At 41.7% G+C, this 20,319-nt stretch overlaps 1 protein-coding gene across 2 annotated transcripts; it reads right to left on the bottom strand.

Annotated features, from left to right (window-relative positions):
• Positions 1 to 1,425: 1,425 nt before the first annotated feature.
• Positions 1,426 to 20,151, bottom strand: PLCXD2 (phosphatidylinositol specific phospholipase C X domain containing 2). Of its 2 annotated transcripts, none has more exons than XM_027648742.1 (4): positions 20,028 to 20,151; positions 6,883 to 7,343; positions 5,459 to 5,700; positions 1,426 to 2,307 (listed from the first exon to the last, which is right to left on the bottom strand). In XM_027648742.1, the coding sequence occupies exons 1-4, from the start codon at positions 20,149 to 20,151 to the stop codon at positions 2,145 to 2,147; spliced, it is 990 nt and encodes a 329-aa protein (XP_027504543.1). In that variant the 3' UTR covers positions 1,426 to 2,144. The 2 variants fall into 2 exon arrangements, with proteins under 2 accessions (XP_027504543.1, XP_027504542.1); XM_027648741.1 differs by lacking the exon at positions 20,028 to 20,151 and adding an exon at positions 15,680 to 15,749.
• Positions 20,152 to 20,319: the final 168 nt, after the last annotated feature.

Raw genomic sequence — 20,319 nt, 5'->3', positions numbered from 1 at the left:
AGCCAGGTTTTTCTGAGTTCTGAGCTCTAAGACAATTTGCAGCTACACCACCACTGAAAACAAATCCATACACATAATGCTATCATGGAGTTTCAGTTAGGGCCACGAGTAAAGTAGGTTAACACAAAATACATCTAAGGAAAATCCAGGTATTTTAAATAAATTTGCACACTAAACGGTGCTGTTCAAAAAAAGGTTCCAACAGTTTCATCAACAAGAAAAAAAAATAATAAAAACCTTCTGCTGGGGTTTTCAAAGGAAGTATTAAACTAGAAATTTGAGCTTAGTTCCCAAAAACTGATTTTTATCACTTGTCCCCTGTCACTAGAACACAAGAGGAAAGGAGAAAGACAGTTTGAGTGACAGGCAGCCCCCTACCCCCAACTCCCTCAGAGAAAGGATTCAGTTAAAAAATTCAAAGAACTCTAATGAAAACCATGCAAACAACAGATAAATCAGATTACAGTCTGCTCAGAATTCAGCCAAGGTTCACATGGAAGGTTTGCAAACCTTCAGATAAACTTGTCCCAAGTTTAGAGTTTGTGACAAGCAAGCAAAGAGGTTTGGGATTTTTCACAGCTGTCAGACCATGATGGCAGACACAGGATACAATAACAAAAATAATAAATCTTGAGATTCACTTTTCTTTTGAATAAAATATCCATAAAAAATGATCCATTCTATTATAAATAAGCTTAGAGATTAATACAATTTCATATTCAGTGAATAATTAGTGCACCAACAGTTGCTTTAGAAAGATGACTGAGCAGAGAAGCATCTGCTAATCAGTCACTTTTGTGCTTAATCTTTTTTTTTAAAAAAAAAAAAGGTAAACTAGACTGCAGGACTGCTATCAGCTAGTGAATTAAGTGCTGATAAGTACCAACATGCGATTGCATTGGTGCAAACACACATGGTCACATCTTGTTGTGAACAAAAAAATAAGCATGACTACAGAAAGAAGCAGCACTGACACCTGCCTGTGCTTGTATGACTATTGCTTACTTTGTCATAAGCATGTGAAGTCTGGAGAAATTTCTCCCCCATAGCTGTGGCTCTGTCTACAAGCACAACGTGCAGGTCCTATTTCAAAATTCATTGTCACATTACAAGTCACAGTGATTCAATATTTGGGCTTTATGCAGTCCCTGTCAACTCCAGTTCTTTGAATATCAAGTAATCCCCCATTTAGTCCACCTTTTTCCAGAGAAAGTCTGTCTGGGTGAGAAACTTTCCCCAAAGAAAAACTGAAGGATGAAAAAATCCGAGTAACCAACAAGCAAAAGAGAAAGGTTGTGCTGTATTTTCTCAAATGTCCCAACAGGAATTCAGACTTGTGAGTTATAATCTTCAAAATCTGAAGGTGGAAATATTCTCCAAATTAATGACAAAAGAAAAACAAACAAAAAAGAAACAACTTAAACATGGTTGCAATACATGTATTGAAGTATTAAAGTAATATAAAGAGGTCCAGAAGAAGCATTTGTACTCCAAAGAGGAAGAGTGGGACAAGCCTTCACCTCTCAGGCCCAAAGGACAGTTTGGATATTTAACAGTGTTAACAGCTTCCCCCTGAACAATGGCAATATTGTCCCTTCAAGTAAGTCAGAGGTAGTGTCTAAAACAGCATAATGGACACAGCAGCAGCCCCCAGCTGGGCCCAGCTATGCCTGAGGTGGCCCAAGAACAATACCATGTCAGCCAGCCTGGCCAGACTGCTATGGGATCAGCAGCAATCCTTGGAGTGAGCCGTGGTGATGGGAAACAAGCAGGATGCACACACAAGAGCACGGTGAGCCCAGTCACCAGGGAGATGTGCCCCACAATCGGGTACATCTGCTCCAGAGGCCAGCCTCTCGTTGGCAGGCAGGGACTGCACCAGACGGCAGCAGATGTGTGCATAACTTAGTCAAACACTTCGCACAGACAGACACGCAGCAGCACTCAGACAGTACTTTGTTCCACTCAGGTCCACACATCACCAGGAGAGGGGACCTGGCTGTACGTGATGTCTAACCACGTTTTCTCTAGGACACTTTTTTTTTTTTTAAATGAATGGAGACTACAATGGGTTTCACTTGATAAGTAAAACACTGAGCATAGTTCGAAGATGTCCACTGATGAGCACAAGCAGGATACAGCAATCAGGATTTAGATGTAGATTCATCCTCTTCTAAAAGGAGGTCATTCAGTGCAATAACTGTAGCAGCAAAGTCAACCAGCTCCACAAAGTCTGACGTAATTATGTTAACACCCATAACACCGGGCTTCTGTTCTTTCACCCAATTCAAAATCATGGGCAGGTTCCTAAAGAAATTGAAATAAAGAAAATTAGACACTTTAAAAGAGACACTTCTCTATACTTACTCTACTTACTTCCAACACAACATGCTGTTTACAAAATATATTATCTCATGTCTGTAATCAGGTCCTGACTGCTACCAGCTGATGAGAAGAGTGTTTAACATAGCACATGGTCATTAGCTATCAAATACTGGTCAGTCATCAATCCAAATTAGCAGGCATACAAAACATTTGTGAACTCTGTATTCACTGTGCTTCAGTCTTCAACGTTACACTACAATTTTCTCCAACCTGGTTTGTTTTTACCTGAGCACGTGTTAAGTCAAAAGCTCAATTTCACAGCAGACTGCAGTGTAACACAAAGCAAAGCTACATCTGCCCGAGATGCTCCCCTGCCCGTTTCTGCCTCTGGGTTGGCAGGAAAAAAGTTGGAGGCAGCATTTCTACAAAACTCCTTTCAGCTTCCAGACCCACCCAAAGCAACGGGATCAGGGAAACCAAACCCAGAATCAGGCTGTCAGCTCTATAGGGGTTGAACATCCTGCTATACATCACTGTAACCAGAGGAAGGTGAAGTGTGTCAGGAACTGAGTTAAATGGAGTTAGAAATTCTACCATGGGGAAAAATTTCAAGTAATTTCTTGGACACAGTGCAAGCCAGGAGTCTACACCAGCTTTTTTGCACTTTAACATGCAAACACCAGTTTTTTCAGCAGTTAGACAAACGGATAAATATATTAGCATTATTTAAATTAGTGCCATAGCACCCATACATTATTTGTGAAGATGGTAGACATGCAAATTAGCTAACAAGATGATAAGGAAAAAAACCACATCCACAAAAATTTAAAAAGCACCCTACCACACCTGCTTCAGGAAAATTTTAAAAATCTTATCAAGAATCAAGAGAAAAAGAGAACTTGAGTGAAGGCATAATTACTGCCCCTGTCAAGGGACACATGAGACTTCAGCTGGCTAAGTGTGACTGTTGCACGTTTCTCCTTTAACAAGAGCTCAAGAACATTTAAATATTCATATTCAGGGCAAAATTTCCATATGAGAAGGCAGACATCTACATAAAACGCAAAGACTGATTTGCACATCAGCTTTAGCAAACGGTAGCATCTATTAAATTTTCAGTTTACTTGCAAACAAAGGGGTAAGGATGGGGCTGAAGGACAGGGATGGAGCGAAGACAGGCTTCCAGTTAACGGTGGCTTACGGCCCAGATCGGTGCCAGGAGTCGATTGAAAAAGAAAAAACGGATGTTTTAAAGCCGAAGTGCGGTTCGATGCCGGCCGTAACCCGCAGACCGCTGTACCGCCCAGCACCACTGAACCAGCCCAGCACCACTGAACCAGCCCAGCGCCGCACCCGCTCACGGCCCCCGAGCGCCGCCCAGTGCCGAGCGCCCGCACAGCCGCGGGCACCCCGCACAAACCCGGAACGCCGGCTGGGTCGGCTGATGTTTTGCCAGATTAATGCCTGTAAACAGGAAGCAGACTGAAAATTCCGTGATGTGTATACCGCCACCTGAAATTTCCTTACATCACAGAACAGCCTGGGTTGGAAAGGACATTAAAGGTCATCTCATTCCTACCCTCCTGCCACGGGGAGGGACACTCTACACTAGACCAGGTTGCTCAAAGTCCCATCCAGTTCAGCTGTGAACGCTCCCAGGGATGGGGCATCCACAACTGCTCTGGCTTCATCACCCTCACAGTAAAAAATTTCTTCCTAATACCTAACCTAAACCTATTCTCTTGCAGTTTAAAGCTATTCTCCCTTGTTCTGTCACTACATGCTCTTGTATGAAGGCTCTCTCCATCCTTCTTGTAGGCTCCCTTCAGGTACATACTGGAAGGCTGCAATTAGGTCACCCTGGAGCATTCCCTTCTCTAGGCTGAACAATCCCAATTCTCCTAGCATTTCCTCACAGCAAAGGTGATCCAGCCCTTTAATGATCTTCACGGCCTTCCCTCAGGACTCAGTCCAAACAGGTTGATGTCCTTCCCGTGCTGGGGACCCCAGAGCTGGACACAGCACTCCAGGTGGGATCTCATGAGTGGAGTAGAGGGGTAGAATCAGCACCCTCAACCTGCTGCCCATGCTGTTTTGGATGCAGTTCAGGATGTGTTTGGCCTTCTGGGCTGCAAGTGCACACTGCCAGGTCATATCCAGGCTCTCATCCAACAGTACCCCCCCAAGTCCTTCTCACCAGGCCTGCTCTCAGTCAACAACTTACATCAGCAACTTCTGAGCACAAAAGCACAATATTTGCTACTTTTAGAAAGGATTTTTAAAAAGCTATATTGACTTTAGCTTCAGAACAGTAATACTGTAATTAACTCTAAAGTGACCAATGAACAAGGAACATGAACTGGCTGCTGAAAATGTGTGTTTATCTCACTGCTTAGAAACAAGCTCAGTTCCTGATCAAATTAGACCAATTGAGACCATCTGTACCAGAGTAATTTAAAACTTAATATCATTATGGCAAAGTAAACTGTTAATGACATCAAAACATGGAATATTAAATAGTGAGCCAGGAGACCAGATCCTATCAGGACAATTTTGCTAATTTTTAGCAAATAGGCTACAAGGTGATAATTCCATAATATGCAGTCATATGGAAATATTCTGGTCATGCTGTTAACACTATTAAGAGTCACTGGCACCCAGTGCTACTCCAAGTAAAACCCTCTTATAATGATCTTACTCACAGACAAAATAATTGTACAACAGTCAGTGGTATTAAAGTCAGATGGTTAATCTAATTTTTGGTAAAAAAGAAAAAACACCCAAGATAAAATACTGCCCCAGGTCATATATCTGTCCATTACTGATATTACTGGGACAGATTTGTACAGACAAATGCAAAACCGAATGCAGAAATAGCCAATTTTCCTCTGTGGAACAAGCTCTCCACCCCCCCCCCCCCCCCCACTTACAGTTATATACATATATACACCCTGTCACTGTATTATTTTCATTGATTCTTTATTTTTAAGGATTGCAAATATCTCTTACAAGCAACAGTACTGAAAAAAGCAGCATCAAGCCTAAGCTAACATCTCATGGTTTCTTGCTTACTCAGTTCTTTCAACGTGAAACGTGGTAAGTAAAGAACTGAGAAATGAAGACAAGTCCTTACCTATGAACAAGTGTGTTCTTCAGACCACGAACGAGATGCCGTGCAATAGTTTTCACTCGAGGTGTGAGGATTGCTTGAGAAACATGAAAAGTCCCATAACGACTTCGTTCCTCAAGTGTGGTCTCCAGGAACTGCAACAGTTTGTGCACGTTGGTTGTATTAGCCCACGGTGCTGGCATTTTATTACCTGGCCACAGGAAGGGGTATTCCTGATACAAAGGGTGGTGGTAAAATATGAGAACCTAACAGAACAAAAAAAAAAAAGGAAGAGAAAAAATAAAAAAAAATCACAATTATTATATTTATTTGAGCAGGATGTTGCATTGGCTTATGCTCATACAGTACTGTTGCAGGCTAGCATAGCAGTGAAAAGAGGACCAAGCAAAAAGAAGGTGCTCTCAAGTCAAGAGTGTCAGTAAATTTTTTGCACTATTGCCAAAGGAGACAGAGATCATTTTGGTTAGCTATGAGAACAGGATTGCTTCAGGCTTTAAGGGTCATCAGTTTACAATGACAGGTGCCAGGAGTATACTGAACTGTCTTTCGAAGAATTCAGCTTAAATGCACTTCTAAGAGAATTTCAGATTCTTACCACCAGAGAATACTGTATCTGTACTTTAAGTTTAGAATTTTAGCAGTCTTGCCATGTTCTGAGTAACTCCTACTAGGTGGCTAAAGGGTACTGGGTCGAGTGGTGTAATGGCATTCTGCTGACACAGCATGACATGCCATAGCTTGCTTTCTTTCAGCAAAACCTTCTCCAAATCAAAGGTCCATATTTTATGCCTTGTAAGGTGGTTTTCTACAAGAGGATAGCACAAAGACACAACACTTTTTATTAACACCCACATTTACAAAGCATTCATTTTGAGCCCTAATGCTGACAACATTAGCTCAGAGGAACTCCTCAAAGCCTCAAGTATTTTACAGTTTAAGAATTACAGCTGCTGCTGAAATTCAGCCACTGTTGAAACCCTGCTCTTGGTTTGTATGTACACATGGGGGCAGAGAGAAGAAGCATTTAACCTCACCTCTATAGATTTGGATGGCTGCAAAGGAGCTAAGAAATTCTGTACTCTACCTCAATCATATGAAAGCCAGAAAGATGACAGTTAATCAAATCCTCACCAACACAAGTCTGCAATACGTGCTCTTCCAGAAGAGAAAACCACTTGTGAGGAACACAAAGCTCCAAGTATGCTTGGCAACAGGACACAGACTAGCCACACCATGGACAAGGGGATATCCTGCTGCACATAAATGGAGGAAAACATGCACACTACATAAAGGAGGCCCTAGCGGGCTTTAAATTGACCATCAGCATCATCCTTGGTCCAACACCTCTGAGTGGGAACTACACACAGATTCTATTTTTAAAATCTTAACCTTTTGGGTTTGAAAAACATTACACATCCTTTCCCTACCTGGTGCTTCTTCTCCCACATGTACTGTAACGTCACGTATTCCACACATTCAACAGCACAAAGTTTGGATTCAAACGCTGAGTGGATCCTGTTGATCAAGAAGTGGTGATGGCCGTCATCCATGGCATAGAAGTGATTGAAATCCAAGAAGATTACTTCCTTGGGGTGCTGCTCAAGGAAGGTATTAATCTCCTTCAGCCCATCCCATACTCTGATGCCAAACAAGCCATGTATGAAGTAAATCTCTTGTCCTATTTCCCCAGGTTTGGAAGATACACGAAGATCAAAGTAGCGGATCCCACCTTCCAACTGCTCTTTAAAAGTCAGATTTTGAGTCACTGACCATTTCTTCATGATCCTTCTAACCAAGGCAATTCTGGCCAAACGTTTGATGGCTGTGGCTTGGTCTGGTCCCACAGGAGATTTCTCATCAACCCAGTAGCTGAAAGAATCATGTGATCCTAAGAAAAAAAAGCCAAGAATAATTAATTTTAGAAAAACTGACTCTGCCAAAACAGATATATCCATGTGCTCTGTAAACTGAACAAAGTCCTACATGTATGGCAGGATCACAGAAGAGTTATGCTCAAGTGTGAGCCTTTCAGACTATCCTTTACATCCTGGTTTTATCTGACTCTACAACAAGAGCTATGCATAGGGTTCTCAATTGGGAGCTCACACAAGAAAATAGTTCCAATTTCAGTGCACTCCAAAAACCACAAGACAAACATAAGTGGGTAAAGAAGAACTTCCTTCTAACCTTCCTTCAATTTATAAACTACCAATCAATCTTCAAAGCTTTCCCAGAGCCTGGTAGATCACTGATCTATGATGAGACTTCCAGCTTCATTGTAAAAACCTGAGACTTCAGTTTAATTCTACCTGGTAAATCCAATTATGACCTAATACAGCAGAGTTCTTCAAAGAGGTATCTTTATTTGTGTGATGGACAGAGGGATCTGCACCTGCACAAGCCTCAAAATGGTAAATAAATGATTAGTAGTTTGAACAGTGGGCAATGACTGGTTGAACTTAGAGGTGGAACCACTGAGCACACCACATTTACTGTGTGTGTAGATATCAAGTTCATGTTAAATGAGATCAGGAACATGTCTTTTACCTGGCAGTGCCTTTGAGTGACCAAACATACAGTGAACAGAAAAATCCTCAAAAAAAGACGACCAGCAATCAAAATCACCAGTCCGTGCCAAAATAATGAGAGTCCAACAAAGCTCCTGTAACACTATCTGTACCTTGGCAGAAAAATTGCACCTCTAGCATAAAACTTTTGCTTACTAGAAAAAACCTCTAACTGAAAATTCAATGGTAAATGGAAACAAACCTGAATAACAACAAAATTCCTTCAAAATAACAGCTTTGGAGTCAATCAAATATCCCTACCCTAGCCAAGTCAGTAACAGAACAAAGAGTGAGGGCAGTGTATCTCGGCCTGCACTGTACCAGAACAGCAGAAAGCAAAGACAGGAGTTGATCCACCACAGACTGAGGTTTACCAAGGATTTCTAATCATTGACACCAGGCACCAGCATTCTGGCCACGCAGCTGCAACTGCTGCAGGCTCACCTTCCTGTGAAACCCCAGAGAGGGAAAACACTGTAGGAGCTCTATCAGCCCTCCTTCCCTTTCTCTTCAGCACAGTGGAAGAGTTTGCTCATTGAGCCAGACCCCACCCATTCCCCGCAGAAGTACACTTGCTGAAGTACAGAGAAAGCATCTTCACCACCAGTAACAAGGAGCTCATATCCCAGCTGCTCCAGGAATACAAGGACCCCGCACCACGTTGCTGGCATCTGCATTTTCTAATCCTGCATGGCCTGAGGTTCTTGTCCCTGCTTCTAGGGCTATGCTTTTCTAGAATTTCCTTCTCTACCTCAGTTTACAACTCTAAAAAGTCCTACCTTGTCATATCCGATTTTAAGATGACATTTGAGGCATTCATAGCCTCTTTTACCCAAACCCTTTGTGTATAAGGGCTCACTTGAAGACTGATGCATTCCCTGTGATGCAAGGTCAGAGTTACAAACAAGATTATGATCTCAATTGGATTATCCTGTCGGCATTTTTTAATCCAAATGGAAGAACAGACTGTGCATAAACCAAACATCAATTGCCAACAACCTTAAATGCCCTCTGTCTCCATGAGTTTCAACTAGTTCAACAGCAATGAAAAGGTACCATGAAGGTTAGTTTTCAGGCTTTACAGATAACCACTAAAACTAGTTCTGACCAACTCTTCATGAATTCTTCACAGCCTTGTAAAAGTGGGCCTCCTATGGTTTTCCATTCAGTCCTCTAGAAACAAGTGACAAAAGAGATGGTTTTAAAAGATGCCATCTTAAGAAGCTATTTACTACCTGTCACAGTAAACTACATCAGAAAGTAGCTGTCAGTTTTGGAGTGAGAGGATTTTCTTTCCCACCTCCAAACATACAAACAAAATACAGGATCAAACCCCAAACAAAATACAGGATCAAACATTTAGTGAAGACATTTCAGAAGAAGCCATGTGAGGTCTGGTTCATGCAGCAAGCTGTAGCTTACAGATGTTTGAGTTTCAGACACCTTCCCATACAGCAGAATGAGTCTTTCAAGTTTCCACAATATTTAGAAAGTAGACTTCAATCACATGGGGCTTGTCTTCTGCCTTGGAATGAGTCACTTGGCACACAGAAATCATGGGTTGTTTTTTTTTTTCACTGTGAAAGTGTTAGTTTGTTTGTTTGGTTTTTTTATGATCTTGATTCTATCTATTTTATTTCTTCCTCTGCTTAAGTCAATGTAGAAAATGGTTTGACTTTCTGGAATAATGACATAAGAAATATTTTCTTTTTTTTCTAACTAAGACAGTGCAGCAGTCTAGAGACCTGTCTTTAGGAGTCACTCTCACCATTATGCTCCCTTAGACTGATAAATCTGACTTAGAAAGGAATGACAATTTTATCTGGCCACAAGTATATCGTTGCCAACTTGGAGTTATCTGAGCAAATCTGAATCAAGAAACAGCTTGTTTTCTTAAGTCTGATCACAAACTTTACAGCTACAAAAGCCTTTCCTTTGCAAATTGCCACATACAAGGTGCATGTAAGGACACAAAGAGCAAATTTGCTCTCTACAGTATCACAAACATTCTATTTACAGCACTAGAGAGCAACATGAAAGAAAATGAGCCAGAAGCACATTGCAACTTTTTCAACACATAGTTTAAAAACTGCACTCCTTAACAGCAAACTGAACTGTATGTGACATGCTTCTATAGTTAAAGATCCTTTTAACTCCCTCCCCGTGGCTCTGCTAAAAGCCTAAGAAATGGAACTTTCACTTACAATGAAGTCAACAGGCATACCTAGAAAAAAACCAAGCAGAACATGAGCTGTAGCATCTGAAAAACATGCCTTTCTTTTGGCAGACCACCTGTTGGTAGCAGACCACCTGCTAAGGAGGACAGGGGAACATCATCAATTCTATTGATCATTCTATGATCAATACTGAGGCTGGAAAGACAGCACAAGTTCAATTAGTTTTCAGTGGTCATTTAAGAAGGCCAGCCACCAGTGTGAGAAATATCTAGGCCAAACCTGGACCCACAACATTTTTACTCCAGGAAGAAAAAAAACAAACTGAAGCAACAGCACTGGATACTCGTTGGGCTATGGGGTAAGAGCAATGTGGGGATGCACACCATCCACCAGGCCCTTCTTTAATTTAAGATCACTGTGATATGTTACCAGCTCAGCCACTGCCTTTTAATATAGCTTAGCTGTGATGTTAAGTACATGCTAAGCCGATTGTATCATGAGGTCAAAATAACCCCTGCTCTCCTTCACTCTACTCCTGAACTCCATCAAAAGTGTAGCCATTCTGTAGCTATGGTTGCTCATACATGTGATACAGCATGATTTCTTTTTGAAAAACATAACCTAAACCAATCCAACTCTGTAAAATTTAAAAGGCAAAGGCTAGAGCCTACACCAGGAGAATGGAGCAGACCAGTTCCATTTTGTTAGCAGTTCAGTGTAAGAGCTGCTAACCACTTCTCAATTCATGTCCAACACAAGGATGTGTGAAGATACTCAGATGCTGTGCAGTGACAGCAAGACAGGGCTGGCAGTTCCTGGACAGAGCAAGTGTCACAAAACTCTCATAGCAATGTACATAGGAAAGTCTTTTTCACATGTAAAAAATCTTTCATGATCTGTGTTCCCCACCACATAAATACCATGTGTCACCTCAAATTATTCTGAGCACTTTTCTCAGGAAAAACAACCTCAAGAATTCTTGAAGGAAGACATTTCAGATGATACCTACCTCAAATATAAATAACATCCTATATTGATTCAATAAAGTTATTCCTTAAACCTCTTGACTGTGAAAAAAGTAACTAACAAAACCAGGTATTTATAACCTCCACCTTACACCTTGAAAAGTCAAAAGGCAGAGAAAAGTCAAGAAACGTGGTCTTCATTGTCCTTTAGGTGAACAGAGGCCAGAACTCCAGCGTGAACTGCCTCCAAGGCACGTTCTTGCACGTGCAGCACACATCTTTCTGAGTTACTGTAGATGAGACTGGATTAGCATTCACATTGCAAACCTCACTGAGCTGCTCCAGCGACAGGGCATCAGTCTGGTGCTCAGCCCTTCCTGAAACCAAGTCAGCCACAGAAAATGCAACAAAGTGATGATAATTTGCCACTTGCTTCCAACTGGCTGAAGGTGCACAGCATGAACCAGCAGGCATTAAATTTAATCATGAAAGAGATTGCACATTTAAAGACAAAAATTAGCGGACTGCTAATCAGCTGGCAGCTCTTACAGACAACAGCTGCTCTATTTTGGTTTCAGTCCTTTCATCTGACAAAGACTGGAAGTTTCAAGGAAAGCAGTTGCATCCCATCAAGTGCCCAGATATTTAACTATCAAAGGCTATGATACAGTTAGAATAAAGAGGTATCTTCTAGATGCCAGACTTAAAATTATGGATAGTCCTCTTAATTTCATCCCAGTATTTGCAAACATGGATTAATTTTTATTTGTATCTTTAAACATCTTTTTATTCTCCTTATACTAATTTCTCAAGTTAATTGTACGTTAAACAGATCACTTCTCAATTCAATTTGTATGTTAAATAGATTGTATTTCACTGTTCAGGATGACTTTTTTCATTGAAGCCTCTCTGCTAATTGTTAGAAAGCAGCCGTTTATCATCACATCTGCAGCAAAATTTACCCTTCCAGTGTGTTGTGTCTATTTGTACTGCTACTTAGTCACAGATAGTCAAATTAACCCACGGTGTAGCTCAAACAAGTGATACTCATCAATAGAATGTTATTAAGCATCAAATTTCAACACTTATGAGATGTATCATTTGATATTATCTTTTGTTTCCACATAGTACTTTCTGCATATCCAGTTGCAGCAGAGGGATAGGGATGAGCATCATCTCACCAACCTGTGTCCTTCTGCAAGCTTGTAAATTTACCGTCATGGGATGTTAAAAATATGACTCTATGGCATGCAAAGTGCAGAGATCATCCAACATATAACATACTTGTGCACTGTCAATTACTTGAAAACAAGACAAAACCACCCTTTTTTTGCATACAAGCATGTCTACTAGCATATTGCTGGTCTCCCTCGTAGCAAGGCTGTGGACTAGTCAGAAACAGCATCTAAAGACACTTTCTGCAATAATCTGGTTTACCAAGAAACAATAAATGAAAGCAGGAGTGCAGGAGAACACACTGTCAGTAAATTTAAATATATCAGAATAATGTGGATTCATCTTCACATTAAAAGAATGTTATTGAGATGAAAAACACAACAAAACCTCTTGTGCATGTTAAATGTGCCTAAGAACCAAGGTCAAGGTAACATTTCAGCCCCCTAAAAGCATTAGAGGGTCATTTACGGACACAGAACCCCCCCAGCTGTAGTGACGCCAAACTTCTAAGCACAAGCTTTTCTCACTGGACGAAGCACATTCCCCACACATTACAAACCACTGCACACCACACAGCAGAGCAAGCATTACACAGCCAAGACACCCAGAAGCACAGTAATCAAGTTTCAAAAACACAGGATGTAATTGCTAGCAAGTTAAGGCTATCCCACAAACATTCCTCTAAAACACATGTCCTGTGTGCCAAAACTAAGGGAAAAACGGGACAAGCAAAAGTGCCTCTCAAAGCCTAGAAGTCCACAGGATTCAGGTCATTAACAATCCAGATCTTCTAATCAGAAGATTAACATCTTAAAAGTTCATCACTAATGAAAAGCAAATCAAATAGTTCATATTAACTTGCCCAGTAAAAGGAGGCAAGGCAGAAGTAACAAATATCCTATTGATAATTAATTATCTAAAACTATAGAGATGAGTGTTTATATTCCAACAATCTTAAAAGAATCCTTTGGTATTCTTAATGCAGTTTCATTAGGAAAGACAAATCCTGGTATAGACTAAATCCTCTTAGGAAAACCTCCTCTCATAGAGGAAGAACTATCCTGATTTCCCACTGCTGCTTTCAGGGTGGGAGGTGAAGTGGGGTACAATAAAAGGGGAATAAAGAAAGCTTAAAGACAGCTTAAGACTATCTTAGACACAATGTCACAGGGTAGTTTGCTTTTCTTTCCAGCCAGGAGAAATCCTTTCGGCACTGGTTGGAGTTGTTGGCAATGAAGTTTAAGGTCATTTAGTAATGATTTCACATTTATCAACCACCTCATTTCTCTGCATTGGGAAACCAAGAAAGCAGCAGTACATGTCTATCATTTCAAATCCTGAATGGATCCAGCTGCTCCAAAAAGGAAAAAATCTTCAGTTTAGAGTCCTGATTTCTGACCATTCAGAAACATGTAGACCAAGGGCTCATTCTCTTCTGAGAAGGCTCTAGTGAAATTCTTTCTTGTTTTCATTACATGGTAGTTTTCCCTCTTCTAATATCTTTTCTGGAAGAGCAGGCAAACTGGAACTTTCACACAACACGGAAAGAGAGCAACAACCATTTATGTTAACATTATGACTAGTTTTCTCCATTTGAAATAAAACTTTGGCATGTTCTGCACTCATTTACCAGACACACTTAAGTCACTCTCTAGGGAACAGATTTTAATAAGGAAAAGAAGATTTTTTTTTTTTAATCAGGAAAAACTAAGACCTTCATATACTGTCTGAAGAAAATTTTGTTGCATTTCAAGAAAATTGGTTTTGGCTAAACAGATGACAGAAGTCCTTTAGAAAAGAAACCGTAAGACTGGCTTTTCAGGGGAACTTCTACAGAGACTCAGTGTCTGCAAACCAGTTCCTCACATAGGGACACACAAAAAGAATCCTTGGTTACTTAGGAATAGTGCAACATCTTCCACCAAATATTCTCATCAGTGTAACATTCCTGATAATTTAATAGACTCTCTAAAAACATTTGAGATTTGCTGCTACAACCAAGTAGATTACTAGGGTAATAAAACAACTTGTCCTTTCAGAAAAAGTTCATCCTGAAAATTCTGTATTTACAAATCATACCCAACATCACCACACTTAAACAGATGCTTTCTTCTAATGGTTACTACCTGCTTCATTGCTACATGCCAACTAAATTGGGAAGGAAAACAGACCTTGGTGCACCAGAACAAATCTTACATATCTTCCCTTTGAGCTTTAACCCAACAGATGGCCAGCTCAGCTGATTCAGTGATCCTTTTAATTAGAACTACAAAGGAATACTGTTTGGGAGGAGGATGCAGCCTCAAGTTCACCACCACTTCTCTCAGCTCGTGTGTCCATAGCGCACACCAGCCCATGAAAAAAGAAGAAAACCACAGCATTAGCAAGTTCAGCAGCTCACCTCAGGGTCATGCAGGCAAAGAGAAAAAACCATCAGATGTAGTCAGAGCCTAGTGACCAGCTCTTAACTGGACAGTGCTGCTGCTTCTTTTCAGAACCATATCAGTTCTGCTTGGCCAAGTCAAACGCAGGCAGCTCATCGTGCTCTTGGTGAACACTCGCACTGCCAGGAGAGCAGAGCTGGCCAGTTGCTGGGGGGGGGAATATGGCACTCCTGGGCAGATGCACAAGGCCTCACCAGCTTTCCCATGGCATTCCCCATGTGCCTGACACATGAGGACAACAAGCACCCAGCAGTCATGCTACGGCACCACTCAGTCACCCACAGCAGCTTGTTATCACAGGAAACACCCTTCCATGCCTTGTATCCCCCCCTTTAACTTAACTATGGGCTTGGCCAGCAGGGCTGCTCCTCATTATGACTGCCACTAGCTGTATGTGTAAAGCTTTGTTTTCCAGGGATGATCATTTCATAGTACTTTGATCATTTAGATCAAAACCAGGAGGCTTCTTACTCAGGCTTTTGGGGTGAGCTTCCCATAGAAGGGCAGAAACAGTGGCATGTTATAGTAGTGAAAGTTTTGGCCACAGTCATACTGACACTACCATGAACAAACTATAGGAAGTTATTGTACTCAAAGTTGGTTAGAAAGTTAAGAGTGTATGTGTCATAGTGGGGAATTAGGCAGCTTGACTAGTGCTGTAATTTGGAGCAGCAGGCAAAAATTTACTATTTTAGAAGAGCCACCTCCCCTCAGAGATCAGTGAACAGTCAAAGACACTTAAACAAGTATTTCAAGTCTCAGACATGGTCTTGTTTTAGCCATATTCAAGCCAATATGATTTTCTGTTAAAAAAAATGCTTCTGGAACTGTAAAACTCATCTTTTCTGCCAGCTCTAGCTACCTGCCACCCAGCATCCCCCAGGAAACTCCTTACCCATCATCCAACATAATGCTGACAGGAATAGCTCCACATTCCAACTGCTTTGCATGACTTAGAAATGAGATCCTGGCCAGCCTTCCACATGGTTTCTGAGGAAGCAAGAACACACCAGCTGGGATCACTAGAAGATGACAGAAGAGGCTCTGTGCACGATCAGAAGCTGCAGGTGAAGAGCTGCCCCCCTCTCCCTGGAGAGACAGCTTGCCCAGCCAGAACATTCCACACCAGCAGAGCACCCTGCTGAGCATGATGCTCAGTCCTAGGTGTACTAGCATGTGAAAAACTGGCTTTTGGTGGCAAAAATTTCCTTACTGTTTCAAATCAGCCTTAGATGTACAGAATTTGACCTACGACACAAAAATTTACATTTCAAAGTTTTAAAAGTGAAATTTTCCATTTTTCAGCTCTCTTCTCCAATGACACCAATCAAACAGTTCAGATTCAAACTAATTGTTCCCCAGCTAAGCTTAATTTTTACTAATAGCATGTGTTTCACCCAAACTGTGTGAAAGAAAATATAATCACCCATATATTCTACATACAGCCATTCAACTTTTGTTCTTTCCTTTCTACATCTGCAGCACCATGACACATCAGGTTAACCTTCATGTTCCCTTGGGAAACCCACGTGCTCCAGCACCCACCCTGGGGCTTGCCCAATCCGTGAGCAGCTGTTGCAAGAAGCTTTTCTGGCAGAAACCACTTCTCAAAAAAAACCCAAACCAAAACAAAAAACCAAACCAAACCAACAAACCACCAAACAAAACACAAACAACACAAAACCTCAAACCCTCTAAACCATCATCACCCCAGGAAAACCGTGCTGCACATCCAGATGCAGAGAGACTTGAGACTCTAGCACCTAGTTAATCAAGACACTTGCTTAAGAATTTCTGCAGTAGTTAAAATGAATCAGTACAAACTGTACAAAACTCAGTACAATGAACTATCAGCATGCGACTACAAGCAAGGATAGCTGATTTACTTTAAAAGCAGATCAGTGAGAGTGCTCCAGATTCTTCTTGTGTTCCATTTCTCAGAGAATAAATAAGAAAAATAGCTGATGCAGATCAACAGATGATCAAGGAAAGTAATAAGTATCACAGTTGTACATGATTTCACAAAATTCTTTAAAGTAAACCAGCTTGGGATTAAACAAATAGCATACAATACCCTGCCAATGGTCACATCCACAATCAAAATGTTTAAGAGTTCATTTTTAAACCCACACTCAAAGAGGATTAGTGGAATATAATTAAGAGAAAACCCTCTGGACTTTCACACAGGGTCACCACTTGTTGAGGGTGGTTATTTTTGTTGACTATATTGTATGGTTGTAAATTGATGACGTTTTAGTTACTTGATATTTGGCAATTTCTTATTGCAAAAGATCCCCCCCTCTCATGACATCACACATTCCTGGGATGAGACTACACTACTGTAACATTTTGTCTAGAGTTTTTATCTAAAAGAAATGACAAAAAAGCCCAAATGTGGGAACAGATGACACAAACTTTAGAGAATGACCTTGAATTTTTCAAGTTCTCTCTCCATTTTGAGCACAGAGTTAAATAAGCATGTAAACACATTGTATATGTTATGAGGAACCCATCTTCAACATCATTTGCTACCCGTTGGTTCTAAGGGCTGAGCAAAGAATGACCTTCTCTGCCCTCAGGTAACATGTTTCACACCATATTTAATAGCTTGTGGAATCCCAGAATAATGTAGCTTGAAAAGGACCCCCAGGAGTCACAACTACCTTTTCTAAAGCCAGTGAAAACAAGCAGCTCCAAAAGCAAAAGCTTTGCAACAAATAAACAGTAGAACTCTATGAAGATCTCCTGAGCATCATACAAGACACTTAAGACTTTCCCACTTTCAATACCACACCATAAATTAAATCTAAGCAGTTCCTTTACTGTGTATACTATAAATTCTTTCACTTCAAATAGCCCCATTACACCATCATTTTGTCCTTTTCTAAAAAAAAAAAAAAGAAACAGAACGTTATTCTTTGAATGCTGCAGTTCTTCAAAGTGCAAAAAGTATAAAACAGTGTCGTGACTTTTAATGCTGACTTTATTTCAAGTTAAAACAGGTTTTAGGGTTTCCACTCCTAGAGCTCCATCTCTGTTCCTATGCACAAAGAGTGACTAGGAGCAGGGAGGGGAAAACAAACAAACAAACCAAAGCCAGTTGAGTCCATCATTCCAGGGAAGAAACACAAATGCATCAAGAGATGGACAAAAGCAGGCCACACAAGCATTAGGCACAAACAAAAATGCTTCTCATTCAACCTGAAGCCTATGTTTCATCTCCCTTTTGAAGATAACACTGGTCTCCACTGCTATTCAGCATCTGTAAATAGATGCCTCAACTGCAACCTGTATTACACAATCCTTTCCTTGCACACTGCTAGGAACACTGCCCTGGCTCTCAAGAAGGTTGCTTTGTCCAGCACCACACCAAAAATCCACCTCAGCAAAATAATCATTTGACTAAAATAATATTAAAAAAATTTTCCAAAACATCTTCCCAAAATGCCTTTTGCCTGCTTACATGTTACATGAGGTATATATAGGAAAGGGGTGGGAAGATACACCAACCTTGACTATAAATAAACATATACTGTAAGCATTTTCACAAAACCCCACTGCTCACTTTAAAAGCATCATGGTATTACTGAAACAAGAACTCATTTCTTGGGTTTCTCTGCTGCAATACTGGTTGCATGATGTTTGCAAGGGACAGACAGCAGCAATGCACCCTAATGCAATCACAACATTCTGCTCAGTGTCACAGCCTTTCAGCGGCTACAGCAACAGGAATTTGATTTATTACAGTTCACAAAAACAGAAGAATTTCTTTGCTAGAAGTTCCAAAGTCTGCTGACACTTGAATTTTATATGAACATTCAACTTCCTTTCTCTCCCACTTCTATTGAACAGAGTCACATAAAATGTTTTTGCTACTGTCAGGGTAGGAAAGGGTGCCACTTTTGATTGAAACTTGGCATTTCTGCTGTTCTGCTTCGGGTAACACAGCAGTGAGTGCTGTGGTACCTCACAGGAGGTGCACAGCGCCTCTTCCTCTACCTGTTCATGGAGGGGACAGGTTATTCCTGCTGACACAAAAAGTTACTCTGTTCCTAGGGAAGCATCTCCAAAACTGCTATATAGAATCAATGAGGTTGGAAAAGACCTCTGACATCATCCAGTTCAAATTTTGACCAAACACCACCATATTAACCAAATCATGGCACAAAGTGCCACGTCCAGTCGTTTCTTGAACACATCCAGGGATGGTGACTCCACCACCTCCCTGTACAGCCTGTTCCAATGTTTAATCACCCTTCCTGTGAAGAAATTACTCCTAATGTCCAAGGCACAGCTTGAGACTACCTATAATATAGCAAATATCCAAAGTGTATTTCAAGTTAAAGCACTAAGATGAAAACCAAGCCTCTACCAGTCTAACATCAAGTATCAGAATGAGCTGACACTGTAGCCACTTCCAGAATCTTCCCTACTGACATCTACAAGTAATAGTATTTTTTGCCATTTACAGGTGGAAAGTCAGCTTCTTCCTACTTAAGTTTCAGGTCATCTGCTGTTGTACTCATTTATCTATCTGTAAACCAGAAGTGATGACGCTTACTCTTGCCAATGTTAATAAATTAAACTGGAAGCTCTGCACAGGAGCCAGGTGTTAGATAGTTTAAGTTTATACAGAAAATTTTAGGGGGAAAATTTTAAAAGTCATTACGGTATTTTAGTGTCTCTCATGTAAGACCATACTTTAGGATATTTCATAATCATACTGAACTCTTTTCTTTTTTTTCCCCCCTAACAAGCCATGCTTAGATTCTGCTATAGAAGAGATATCATAGAATGGCCTGGGGTGGAAGGGACCTTAAAGATCATCTAGTTCCAAGCCCCCTGCTATGGGCAGGGATACCTTCCGCTAGAGCAGGTGGCTCAAAGTCCCGTCCCAGCAGACCCTGAACACGTCCATCTGCAGAACCTCCAGTTGTTCGGGTCAACAAAAACAAACCTTCTTCCCGACTCCATTTCAGCCTTACTTAAACAACCCGAAAAACCTTAGGGAGGACCTCCAGAGGCCGCAGCTACCTTTTTTAAAGCCACTGAAAACAGCAGGTCAATGGGTTCGCTTCTCCCGGCTATATTTACGGAACATTAAGCCCTCCTTCCCCTGCTGCAATGGACAGGGATTCTCTCACCCCCAGCGCTCCCCTACCAGGGACGCGACGCCGCGGCCGACAGGCGCCTGCCCCCCAGCGTCAGGACCCGGCCCCCGAACACCTGCCGCACCGCCCTACCCGGGATGGCGAGGTTGGAGAGCGGGAGGGCGCGCAGCGCCGCGGGCAGGGAGCCCATCCAGTCCGCGTTGCCGTCGGCCATGACCCCCACGGCCCCGCCGCGCCGGCGGCCGCGCTCCCTCATCCCCGGCCGGGCGGCGCGGCCCAGCCGCCACCGGGGGGGGCGCGCGCGGGGCCCGCCCTTATGTAACAGGGGAGTGACGTCACGGCGCAGCGCCGGCACACCATTGGCTGCCCACCGCGCGCCCCGCCCCGGCGCCCGTGAGGGGCGGGGCGGGCTTGGGTCCCGTAG

This window comes from Corapipo altera, unplaced genomic scaffold, assembly GCF_003945725.1.
Source record: "Corapipo altera isolate COAL_440 unplaced genomic scaffold, ASM394572v1 58, whole genome shotgun sequence".
Classification (NCBI taxonomy): domain Eukaryota; kingdom Metazoa; phylum Chordata; class Aves; order Passeriformes; family Pipridae; genus Corapipo; species Corapipo altera.
This window is presented reverse-complemented; position numbering and strand designations above follow the sequence as displayed.